Raw genomic sequence first — 13,184 nt, forward strand, 5'->3', positions numbered from 1 at the left:
TTAATCCTAGAATTTTTAAAAGTACCTAATAAGTTCTTAAAAGTTTAAGTTCCATGACTTGTTAGATGTTTTTTAAAATTCATGGATCTATTTGAATCTTATTGGATTTAGTGTCTAGTAGGTTTGTGAATTTTAAAAGATTTTATATAAGTTAGAGACTAGATATAATATTAAGAGTTCGGGATTAAAATATCAATTTAACCATAAACTTCTATGATCGTGAAGTGGTTCACTCAAAAATTAGGAATTTGATGTCTTGATCTTGAAATGGCCGTGCCAAGAAAAGACAATTATTTTCATTCTTATTTTAAATACATTTAAGGATAATTTGGTAAGTTGATCAACAATTTTTAAGACTATTTTATTAAAATATGATTATTTTTTAGTAGAACAAATGTGGGGATGAGAGATTTAAACACCCGACTTTCAAAGTAGTAAGATGCATTAATCAAGCTATGTTTATATCTAAAATATGATTTTTATACCCACGGTTGGTTTTTTTTTTAATTTTAGCAATCCAATCAACGGATGAAAAATTTTAAAATCAACTAAAGCTATCCAAATATGTTTCTACTAAATATATTTTTAGTTTTAGAAAATAAAAAATAATTTCTAAATTCATCTCCCAAACAACCGTGCGGCCCGTGAACGAGCATCTATCCGGTTTTCTTTTTTTTTTTGCAAATAAAATTAATTTAAAGGAGTTTAAACTCAGTGTTTTCAATAATAATTATATATTTTTATTAAAAAATAAATAATTTTTAGGCTCATAAGAGCCTTTAAAGTTAGAGGTTGAAATATCCTTACTACCAATTTGTTTTAAGTCGTTGGTGCTTTCTCTCTCCTTTATTTTATTTATTGTTTTTTAGTACAACTAACAAACTATTAAATATGTGTTTTGCAGTCATGTTTCCATGAATATTTTCATATATTTATAGATTCGACGATGGGAGGTAAATTGACGTTTTATAGTATCACAAAAAATTCGATAATATATATATATATATATATATATTTAAAATTTTGAAACTGATGTAGAATATTAGGATTTGAAGATTTGAACTCCCAACTTTAAGGGAAGAAATATATGTAGTTATACGGTGACAAATTTAAAGTTTAATTATTATTTTAAACCTACGTAAATTTAAAATTTAAATATTATTTTAGAACAATATGGACGAAAGTCAAGACTAATATAAAATTTAGATGTATATTCTTCTGTCAAATACAATGTAAATATGAAAAGTCATATGTTGACTCAATTTTTATTAGTGATCAGTACAATATATACATTGAACGAACACGGAACATAAGTATTGTTCGATAGCGTCTCACTTGAACTCTATTAGGAGCCTCAAGGCAGCAAGCACAACAAGAGAGAGAAACGACGTCGCTCCAAGGAGGGAGAGGAGGAGAGAAGCTGCTCCTTGGCCGCAGAATCGTCCAAAAACGTTGCATATTTTGTTCCACTTAAGATGTGAATTCCCATTGCGGCCGATCACACCGACGGCGGCGGCGGCTCCGACACCGGAAAACAGCAGCGCCACCGTGAGAATATCCATCACAATTATCGCCGATCTTAAGCTTCTGCTTCTGCCTTTGTTTACAGCTGAAAGCAGCAGCGATAAAGCTGCGTATGAACATCCTATTGCATTTGCCACCACAAAATACCTAAAAGAAAAAGCAATTACCCATTTTTAAGTTAATTAGTCGAAAATTCTAAGATTACCTGAAAAAACATTTAAAGGTTTAGATTAAAATGCTAATTCGTAAGCTTGGTATAATTTTGTTATCTTTATTTTTAAAATATTCATTTTAGTCTCGTGTTTATTTTAACTCTTGCACTTCTAAAAATAATCATTTTTTTATACACAACTGAAATCCTTTAATGTAAAATTATGGCTATACTGTAAGAAATATATGGACTCCATAATAACATGTTAAAAGAAAAAAAAACATGATACAAAATAAAATAAATGACCAAAAAGTAAAAAATTAAAATAGACAAAATTAAAAGTATACAAATTAATATATATATTTTTAAAGCATCGTGACAAAAATAAATGAAAGAAAATATAAGGTTCAAAATAGTATTTTAAGCCAACTTTTATAAAAATCAAAATAGTATTTTAAGCACACTTTTATAAGGTTCTTTAATTATTTTAAATGATTATATAAAATTTTATAATTTATTTTATTTGAGTACCATAGGAGAAGGTGAAAAAATTCGAATTTATGAATTATAGTTGAGTTTAGGGGTGTTCAAGGAACCCGACAACCCGACGAATCCAATCCAACCCATAAAGGTCGGGTCGCGTATCGGGTTGACCCTTGAAAATCCCGGGTCAACCCGACCCGATCCGAGATTATAAATCTTTTTTTTTTAATTTATATATACTAATAATCTAATATTACATATATATAATAAATTATTAATTATTAATTAAAATCTTATTTTTTATATTCAATCTCATCCATCCATTTCATTAAATCTCAACCATGAATTTTAGGTTTCAATTCAATCCTTTCCCTTTTGAATGTTTGATTTTTCTCTTTTCTAACCTTTTCAATTTCATCTTCCTCTCCCTCATCTCTCTCGCTCTATAGTAAGGTGTAAGCTTTCAGAATTTGTGTTTAAATTAAGATTATGATTTATTTTTTTTGTCAATGTTATAAACAAAACAAAAGTAAATTAATTAATCAATAAAAAAAACCCGGCAACCCAACCGAACCTAACCCGAATTTATTGGGATGGGTTGAGTTGGGTTGGCCATCGTTTTACAACCCGATGGTTCCCACAAATTCCAATCCGAAAATTCGGATTGATCTCAAAAATACCCCAAACCTGAGCCAACTCAACCCATGAACACCCCTAGTTGAGTTAAACTATGTGTGCATTATAATTTAATTTTACAGTATCTTGATATTTAAAATTTAATTTTAAGGAATCAGGTCAATCTTCATTGGAATCCAAATTTTGGTTATTTGCACACAAAATTAATAAAAAATACTTGGTTATTTTATTCTTTCTTTTTTTTATGGGTGAGGACCAAATCTACCTACTTATTTCCTTTTTCCAACAATGTTATTATTCCAAAATATATGTTGGAACTTTTTTTTTTTGAAAAGGATATATATTGAATTAAGTAAAACCTTATTAAAATTATCAATCTTTTTAAACTAGAAAAATAAAAATATTTATTATTATTATCGTTAGAGAAATTAGAATATAGCATGAGGATGATATCGACTTCTATAAAAGTTTATTTCTTTCTTTTTAAGATATGAAGCAGGGAATCGAACTCACAACCTCGTGGTTGGAGATATATGTCAATTACTCGTTTTTGACAAAAGCTTATTTCTTTCCATTTATTCAATGACCATCTTTATATTTTCAATATTCAGAAATATAAAGTGCATTTTTTTAAAAAAAACTTTAATTAAATAAGAAAAAAGAATTAAAAAAAAGAATTATTATTTGATATTTTATCATAAATAAAACTTACACCAGGGCAGATAAATAATGCCATCTCGCAGTAACAGGAACGTAGAGAGGTGGCAGCGCGGCGGCGAGTTGCAGCGGCACCGTCTTGGTCTGCTTATCGGCGCCGATGACCACCGCGGCGGCCAAAGTCAGCAGCAGCGCCACCAATCTCAGAATCAAGTCGTAAAACCTTGCCGGCGCCGGCGCCATCGTCCTTCGACTCTCCGCTCCGTGGAAGCCAGGCGGCTTCATCTGGCCGTCCATTGTGACCTACGTGGCTTTCTTCCGTCCGATTTTCTAGAGAGAGAGAGAGATTGGAATGGAATTGAAGATGGAGAGAAGTGAGGGGAAATTAGGGCATAGAAGCGGAAATTAGGGCATGGAATTGGATGCGTTGGAAGGCATGGAAGGCGCCACATACTTCACAAGTCGTAGGTGCTCATCTCTTCCGCTTCCTGTCAATTTTGCAGAGCCTATGGAATTTGAAACTTTGTACGCCACTTTTTGACTGCTCAAACTTTTCATTATTATTATTATTATTATTATTATTGTTATTTAGGTCAACATTGCAGGATGGGAATCCAACTAACTGTTGGGGAATAGGACCGAAGTCTCGTACCGGCGGCTAAGGGGATGAATATAGATGAGAATAATTATGACTTCTTTTTTTTTGGGATGAAATCAAAAGTAAAGCAAGGTATTTGGATAGTCCTCTTTCAGCCTAACGTTACTCGTCTTACTTCTTTATGATCACCTAGGAACTCAAATATTAAGCTAGACAGAAGTCCTTTCGTTCACAACTAATACGAAATAGGAAGATCTAACAGGCTCGACCAGCATTTGAGTTATCATACCATTGTAGAGATACTTGATATATATGGATTGTTGTTTAAGTAGTATTAGAGTTATGTTCTAGACTTAGCCATGTTGGTAGAATCTTCGGGTGTCAAAAATAGAAATAGTGAGCATTGAAATATGGTAGTCATTGTATGATCCGTGGTTGAATTCTATCGAACAGGTGATGTGCTCTGAAAAAGAAAGAGAGTTTTGGACTGATTGATGACCATTTGAAGGGGCTTTGTGTTACTTTGTTCTCGAGGGAAAGATTATTGGAAATGCAACTAAAGTCCCACATTGGCTAATAAAGTAACATCATTATATAGATTAAGACAATTATCTAGGTAAGATATTTTGAATGAAATCAAAAGTAAAATTGTGCCGGTTATATCCAAAACTAGAAATATCACACTATTGTAGAGATATCTGGATACATGAGTACCTATTTTTCTTAATACCACCAACCTTGTTTTATGATAGATTAAAAAGTATTTTCGTAATTTTTATCAAACTTTCTAGCATATGTAACCACTTCTACTATCCTGTCAACATTGTCATGAAATTTTCAAATTTCTTATAAAAACGTCATATTTCGAATCATTCTATTTTTTGTTTTTAATGAAAAAAATTTACTGAATGGTTAACAATGTTTTAAATATCGATGTCGATGGAAATGTTGTTGTCTCAATTTCATGAAATTGTCAATGAAAATATTGATAGATATTTAACCAATAATCGTTTCACAATTTTTAAATGCGTTTAAAATAGTTAAAATTAATATCATGGCTATATTAATTATTAGTGAAATTTTGTTGATATTTTTTTTTTATATTTTGTTAGACCTTTTTTTTATAATATTATTGGAATGTTTAACTATGGACATGGAGAGGTTGATGGACACAGGGATATTTAATGTCAGGATGATTAGTAATGAATTAAAAATAAATAAATAAACAAAGAAATTATAAAAGTACTGGAAAAAGAAAAGTAAAACAACGAGTATTTACATACTCGCTTCCGATGGTCATCCTTTTTTTTTTTAATTATTATTTTAATAATTTATAATTATACATTTTATTTATTTTCAAATTTGAAGGAAAAGGAGCCAGATCTCCAGATCATGCGAGGCGAAGAGTTATTGAAATCCGAAGAAAAAAAGAAAAAATCGGATCGGCGATCGAATGTGAATTAATCGGTGAATCGAGCGCAGCCATGGATGGCGAGGCATGAGCGCCTGTAAGGATTGGCTCTCTTGCGCTTGGTGCAATCGTAATAAGACATTCCCCTGCCGCCGCAAGGGATGATGTTCTTCTTCAGCGCCGCGTAGCTCAGATACTTCCCCTTCTTAAGCATACTACGGCCGATCAGATTTCGCGGGCTCGTTTCTCCGAACAAGTCGCCGATGGGGGAGAAAACGGCGTCGTCGTTGTGGAACCTCCCCAGGCCGTGGATGCCGTCGTCGATGTAGCCGGCGGAGTGAGGCACCACCGCGGCGGCGAGGAGGAGGAGAATGAGGCAGAACTTCACCCCCATGCCGGAGCCGGTGCAGTCGCAGAGAAGGTGTTTGTGGAAATGCCTGAGAGGAAATTAATTTTATTTGTTTTAATTTCCCGGTCCGGTCTGGTCCGCCCCTTTTCCCTAGTGTTGCCGAGGAATAAGGAGGAGTTTATAAGGAGTGGAAGAGTCGAGATTGGTTGGATCTTGTTAGAAAAAAGTGGTCGCCAATTTCTTGCCCAACTGTCTCAACTGTGGGCCATTGTGGGACACCCATTTAGTGCCAAGTAATAACGAAAATGACTAAGCCAATCATTGGCATTGATATAATAGGAATATTTCCTCTATCAAGGAGGATTTCTGAAATACTTAAAATAGAGATGATCATAGAAAATGTGAGATAGACCGGTGTCAATTTTATTATCTCAATATATATAATTTTCTACATGTATTGATAAATATCTATAAAATCGATAAAATTTTCTCAGTATTTAATAAATTAGATAAAGTAAGAGATAATAAAAGGGATATCTCTAGTCGTAATAAATAAATAACCCCAATATATTACTAATTACAAAAATATATTTTTATAAATAAATACAAATAAATTATTTCTTTTATTAGAAAAGCTATTTCCTTTTTATTTTTATGGTCTGGCTAGTAAGTACCTAATCCATGAATCATGAAATTATTTATTTGATTTGAAAAGAGAAATGTTTTTAAAACAAAAAAATATAAACAATAAGAATCAAAATCATAGTGTGAAAAAGTGTGACAATTTAATTTGATGTCAACGAGATGTGCTTGGTCAAAGTTGTGCGAGTTGTGTAATAGCGAGGTGTTTGTATGAACCTTTGTGTCTGTTTTCTTATAAGTTTATTAGATGTTGTTCTAAAAAATTAGGTGTATCAAGTGTTAACCTGAGTACATATTTGAATGTATTGGTTGTGGCGAATATCTGATTTAGCAAAGAACAAATTTATAGTAAAGATCAAAATAATTATCTTTTGAAAGTTCAATGACTAAATAAATATTTTGAAAATTCAAGGGTCATGATCAACCTTTTGAGGGTTCATTATACTATAGGTCTAGTTTAGCCTCATTTTGTTCTTAAAACCTTTAAATTCGTTGTAATTTGATATTTGAGAATTTTATAACTATTTTAGTCTTAATTTTTTTTTGTTTTAAAAAAAACTTTCCTAAAACTTTTAACTACTTTAATGATTATCATTATTATGCTCTTAAAATATGTCCATGTCCGATCTCCGACTTACTATTAATTTTAGATATCATATTAGGTGAATGAGCCTTTGTTTTGGCTTTCTAATTTTCTAGTTTTCTTGCCCAACTAGGCTCAAGGACTGACATACATATTTTGAAAATCTAGAGTGAAAATAAAAATTTAAACATTTAGATTCTAATCAATCTGGCATGTCAAGGGCTATGTTGACATTTTTAATTATATAATTGTATTTTTTTAAAAATATTAAAGTTATTCAATATTAATTACTTTTAAAAAGTCTTATATTAATATGAATTCTACCTAATAACATACGAAAAATTAATATTTATAGTAATTAATATAAAAAACTTAAAATATTAAATTAATTTTAAGAAAATCTATTATATCAATAGAAAATATATTAGATTAACGTATAAATTATGAATTCTACCTAATAACATACGAAAAATTAATACTTATAGTAATTAATATAAAAAACTTAAAATATTAAATTAATTTTAAGAAAATCTATTATATCAATAGAAAATATATTAGATTAACGTATAAATTATATGAATATTCGTAAAGACATTTTTGAAACATTAAGAACATTTTCGTTAATAAATCCTGTAAAACAAATTGGCATGGTGACATCTAAAATTTACAGGAATCTGAAGATACAGGGAAGATACAGGGAATGGTTTTACTTAATTTATCTCGATACGAGAGACTAATGAATCAATGACCCTGTCTCTAGAAGATGCCCTCAATTTAGATGGGTTAATAAATTAAGTTCTAATTAGGTGGATAGAGTAAATAACTTCAATAACCTATAATCCAATTAGCCAATATGAGATCGGAAGTTCGAATTTCCATTTCCCAAATTTATTGTTAAAAAAATTATTGTCAAATTAAATAATGGATAAATTGAAAAAGGGAAATACAACGAAAACAAATAAAATAATACGTATAATTCATATGAATTTATTGATTTTTTTTTTACAATAAAAAACGACGGGATAAACAGTTTTTCTTTTAGTTCAATAAATGCTTTTATCCACTAATTATGCTCGAATTTTATATAAATAAAATTCTTACACCGGCATAATCAAGTAGATAAAAAGCATTAATTAAGATGTGGGCCCCACTATAATAGTGAACTAAAATAAAATAAAATAAAAGTTTAATCGGTGAATCGAGCGCAGCCAGTGATGGCGAGGCAGGAGCGCCTGTAAGGATTGGCTTTCATGCGCTTGGCGCAATCGTAGTAAGACATGCCCCTGCCGCCGCAGGGGATTATGTTCTTCTTCAGCGCCGCGTAGCTCAGAAATTTGCCCCTTTGAAGCAAGTTTCGCGATTCTCCGGCCAAGATGCCGCCGGGGGCGAAATTAATGGCGTCGTCGTTGTAGAACCGCCCCAGCCCGGGGATCCCGTCGTTGATGAAGCCGGCGAAGTGGGGCACCGCCGCCGCCGCAAGGAGGAGGAGAATCAGGCAGAGCTTCGCCCCCATGTCTTGCAGAAAAGATGTTTGTTAAAATGACTGAGAGAAAATTATGTTTGTTTTAATTAAAGCTCTGCCCGTTCCTGCTGGAAAACGAGGAGGAGAATGAGTTTATAAAGAGAATTGATGGAGGATCCGTTGGATCTTCGGAGGAAAAATGGCCACAAAATCTCTGGCTCGCCGCATCGTTAGCCAAAAACGAGCTTCCAATTTGTAGCTGTCATTTTTCCTCTTCAAATAGGCCATGCTTCGTTGGAAGAGCCCTATTTTGCTGCGTGAATTTTTAATATTTGTTTTATTGGGAAGTGAAGTTTCGAAATATTTATTTTAATCGTAGGATTTATTATAAACATTGTTAAAATAAATATCCCAGCTTAAGCGTAAAAAACAAAATATATATATATATATATATATATATATATATATATTAATGTCCCAAGTGTCATATTTGACCTATGCTCCAAATATCCTATTCAAGTCCGATTGTAACATTGTAAAAATTATCTATAAATAGTGACAATTTACGGTAACATTTGAGATGAGAAAAAAAATAGTGGAAAAATCAATGTTGAAATTTTAAGTAAAATTTGTATTTTAGTTTTATAATTCAATTTTATAGAGCTTGTCCAATCTTGTATTCTCTCATTTTTCCTCTACTTGTAGTATCTCGTTAAGCTCCTTAATTTTATTGTTGGATTTTTATAATGGATGTTTATTTAGCCGGTAAATTTTTCAAACATAACTAGTTTGTTCATTTACTTGAGCACGTTTGGTAGTAGATTTGAAAAATTGAATATCAATTTAAAAAATTGTTTGATAATATATTTGTAAACTAGTAATAGTTATCAACTAAATATTTAGTTCAGTCGAAAATATTTTTAATTAATTTATTAATATATATGTTATAACTTTTGTATATTTATTATTTTACAATATTATATACTTTATTATATATTATATTTTACATGTTTTAACATTAACAAAAATAAAATGAGTTTATAACACGATTATTTTGGTACCTTTATTCTTATCTCATTTATTTCTCTAAAAATTTTAGTATGACATTTCAGTCACTAAATTTTTTTAAAATATAGTCAAAGATTTGTATTAAATAATTGTCATTGTATCTAAACTTTGTGTTAAAATTTTACAAATAGAAATTAAATTGATCACTCTTTAACTATACACGATCAATATGAACATTTAAGAAATATATAAACTAAAGTTAATAAAAGTTCAAAATACCAAAATTAAAATAAATATTCTAACGGTATAAATATCAAAATAATATTTAAACGAGAATAATAATTACTCTCCCCGCTCCCGCCCCACTTGGGCTGTAGAGCGTAAAAATAGTTACTCCATCCCTTTCCCCACCTCCCACATGGCCACGTGGCTTGTTCATTTCACATGGAAATTGAAATAATCTTCGTGGCCCAAAATATCATGAGATCATATCACATATTGACTCATTTAGTTTTCTCAAGTTTATAGCCAAATTTTAGTTTTCTCAAGTTTGGCCAAGAATTTCATTTAGTCATTTGTCGCGGAAGATTTATCATCAATCACGTATCGACATCTAATACGACTAACAGTGATGAATAAGACAAACCGACATAAGTCTCATATATTGATCGTCTGTGATATCAAGTGAACCGAGTCCAAACCTCTACATCGAACGTCGAGTTATCAGTTGAACCAATCAAAAGACACTTCTGCAAAAATCTCATTCCAACACAATCCACGACAACACGTCATAATTCTTTAAGTCGTCAGAGAGCCAGACCTCCCACCTTACTTGTAGGTACACGAAACTATACTCTCTCAAGTATAGATCGGTCCACTACTGATTGCAGGTCTGCAACTTGCTAGCACATAAGCTCGTTTAAAGGGTCAATCATAGTTCAAGCCGAGCTTCACGAACTTGGTCAAAATCTTGATCAAACATATTCTTGAATTTCAAAATCTGATACTTCCATTCTTAATTTTTTTTTTCCTTTTTAAATAAACAGCACAGTTGGTACAATAATTAGTTTCGAGCTGTCTAGTGCGATTTTTATAACTCTGAAAGTTTTTTTTTTTTAAAAAAAAAATCCTTTAGCATAAATTCTTAGGCAATGCAAAAATGCGGTGAAGGCTTATCAAACATTAAATTTCATTCTTTTACATGCAAATATTTGTGCAACATGGGTAAATGTTAAAATTGCAAATATGATACATAGATCCGTCATCTATTTAATTTTTCCATTTTATGCATAAATTTCTTGCATTTTTGGGTTGCCTGAATTAGTTTCCACTCTTTTCATCCTTTAATTAACTAAAGTTTAAAGAGCTGAATTTCTTGACTAAAAATTCAAATCAAACAAAAATCCCCAAAATCAAATTGAGAGGCATTAGCTTGGAGTATATTCGAGAGTGATTTTGGCATGACTAAAATCAATCGAATTTGAGGTGTAATCTCTTTGTTTTTGTAGGTTTGGTCGAATTCCTTATTCAAAAAGTGCTAATTTGCTTACTATATTAGGTCAAATTCGCATTAGGAATTTTGTATTTCTAAAATAACTTTTGAAACCAAAATTCATAATTCAGAGTTACTTCAAACTAAACATTGAATCAATATTAATAAAAAATAAGATAAAACTCGAATTTAATGAACTTGATTTATATTAATGTAAAGTGTTAGAATCTCTAATATATAATATACTAACTTTGATTCGAGGGTTATGAATTTGTTCTCGAAACTACTTAAGCTTGTTAAAGGATCTTTGGGATCTTCGGCGCCTTTGAACTTGTTGAAGTTTTCGATTATGCAACTTGATGGAGTTCCCAACTTACAACTTTGACTAAGTATTCTACTTGTAGATTATCATAGTCTTCTATTATTCGAATCTTCTACTCTTCTTCTAATGTTTGTAGATATTCTGAATTTAAATCCCCATTACGAATACTCCAAATGAAGGTAACCTCCCCTCTCTTGCACGAGTTTTGAAATAATATGTTCTTAAAGAGATATCTTTCAAACCTATTTCTTAAAATTAGTGCATATTTAAAAATAAAAAAATATTTGAGCCCTCACCCATCCATAATCACTACCGTTAAAAGGGGAAATTTCTAATCCTTGGGTAGTATGGAGATTTCCCATTTTATGTGCGACATGTGTAAACTATTACAGGTCCATAGATCCTAAAAATTTTATGGACATTTTTCACTTTCTTCCCATCCCACTTTATTTTACTCTATTCTATTCCTTCAAACCAATAAAAATTTATATTTGGACAATTTTATATCTTCAAACTATATATCATATCTCTTCATCAAAAAAGTTGGAGAAATTTTCTTATTTTAAATTTTAATATGATATCAACATTACTTATTATATTTTATTGATTAATAGTTATATTTCCCATTTGCACATTTTATATTCTTTTTGATGAAATGTTGTCTATACAAACGAAGGTAGAGAAGAAGATATAAAATTAAAATTTGATCTGAAGGTACAGTAATGAAAAATAAAAAAATAAAAACTAGAAATCACATATAGTAATTAATGTGAGAGATATTGGATTCCCGCTGAATGCTGAAACTCGAAGTAAAACGACCAATTAGATTGCTTATTTCGACACGTGTACATAATTTCTTTTTCTTCTTTTTTTTTTTTCAAATGACGTGTACAGAATTTTCTAACATATGGATAGAAGATAAACAGAGAATTAAAGAAAAGAGTTTGGCTTTAAGTTCCATGGGGTGAATGGTGAATTAATCGGTGAATCGAGCGCAGCCATGGATGGCGAGGCATGAGCGCCTGTAAGGATTGGCTCTCTTGCGCTTGGTGCAGTCGTAATAAGACATTCCCCTGCCGCCGCAGGGGATGATGTTCTTCTTCAGCGCCGCGTAGCTCAGATACTTCCCCTTCTGAAGCATACTACGGCCAATCAGATTTCGCGGGCTGGTTTCTCCGAAAAGGTCGCCGGTGGGGGAGAAAACGGCGTCGTCGCTGAGGGTTGCGGAGTGAGATGCCACCGCCGCGGCGAGGATGAGGAGGAGAATCAGGCAGAGCTTCACCCCCATGTTCTTGCAGGAAAGGTGTTTGTGAAAATGCCTGAGAGGAAATTTAGTTGGAGTTTATAAGAAGAGAGAGTGGAGGATTGGTTGGATCTTGTGAGAAAAAAGAGGAGGGCAGGGCCAATTTCTGGTCCACCGCATGGGTAGCCAAATGGAATACCATTTTTTCTACCTTCTGTTCTTGGTGAAAATTATTTCTTTTTCATTTGGGTACAAATTTAGTACTTTTCAGTTTTCACCACTAATTTTGGGAATTTATTTAAGATATATTATAATTGTTTGGACTAAATTTAGACATTTGAAAATATGGGCTGTCATGGAAGTGGCAAAAATAAAAGAAAATAATGGGAATATGTAAAAGTAGCAATTTGTTTTCAATTTTGTAAAATAGCAAATCTAGCGGCTCAACCCACGAAAGTAAAAGTCTATTGAATACGGAGCCTGAACAACGATGTAATTGATGTGATATACAATTTATATACCATTGATATACTCTTATGCTAAGGGGTATTGTTATATGGGTGGTGGTGTTTATTAGATCCATACATGGTAAGGATTGACATATTAAGAGTTCTTTCTTAATT

At 31.6% G+C, this 13,184-nt stretch overlaps 2 protein-coding genes and 2 pseudogenes across 2 annotated transcripts; all 4 read right to left on the minus strand.

Moving 5' to 3' along the window:
- Positions 1 to 1,191: 1,191 nt before the first annotated feature.
- Positions 1,192 to 4,121, minus strand: LOC111009734 (CASP-like protein 1E2). Its single transcript, XM_022282927.2, has 2 exons — positions 3,507 to 4,121; positions 1,192 to 1,671 (listed from the first exon to the last, which is right to left on the minus strand). Exons 1-2 carry the CDS (start codon positions 3,746 to 3,748, stop codon positions 1,332 to 1,334), a joined length of 582 nt encoding a protein of 193 aa, XP_022138619.1. The 5' UTR covers positions 3,749 to 4,121; the 3' UTR covers positions 1,192 to 1,331.
- Positions 4,122 to 5,509: 1,388 nt separating this feature from the next.
- LOC111009733 (protein RALF-like 19 pseudogene) lies at positions 5,510 to 5,854 on the minus strand (annotated as a pseudogene).
- Positions 5,855 to 8,220: 2,366 nt separating this feature from the next.
- LOC111009604 (protein RALF-like 19 pseudogene) lies at positions 8,221 to 8,547 on the minus strand (annotated as a pseudogene).
- Positions 8,548 to 12,294: 3,747 nt separating this feature from the next.
- Positions 12,295 to 12,606, minus strand: LOC111009732 (protein RALF-like 19). The gene has a single exon (XM_022282925.1). The coding sequence runs from the start codon at positions 12,604 to 12,606 to the stop codon at positions 12,295 to 12,297; it is 312 nt and encodes a 103-aa protein (XP_022138617.1).
- Between the last annotated feature and the right edge of the window lie 578 nt (positions 12,607 to 13,184).

This window comes from Momordica charantia (assembly GCF_013281855.1).
Source record: "Momordica charantia cultivar OHB3-1 chromosome 7 unlocalized genomic scaffold, Mcharantia_2.0 BLBB01000007.1, whole genome shotgun sequence".
NCBI lineage: Eukaryota > Viridiplantae > Streptophyta > Magnoliopsida > Cucurbitales > Cucurbitaceae > Momordica > Momordica charantia.

What these genes read in the sequence shown, in the direction of transcription:
- LOC111009734 (XM_022282927.2), bottom strand. Translation starts at nt 3,748, where the DNA reads ATGGACGGCCAGATGAAGCCGCCTGGCTTCCACGGAGCGGAGAGTCGA. An exon ending in CATTATTTATCTGCCCTGGT is followed by an intron (nt 1,672 to 3,506) that starts GTAAGTTTTATT and finishes TTTTTCTTTTAG; the next exon opens with GTATTTTGTGGTGGCAAATG.
- LOC111009732 (XM_022282925.1), bottom strand. Translation starts at nt 12,606, where the DNA reads ATGGGGGTGAAGCTCTGCCTGATTCTCCTCCTCATCCTCGCCGCGGCG.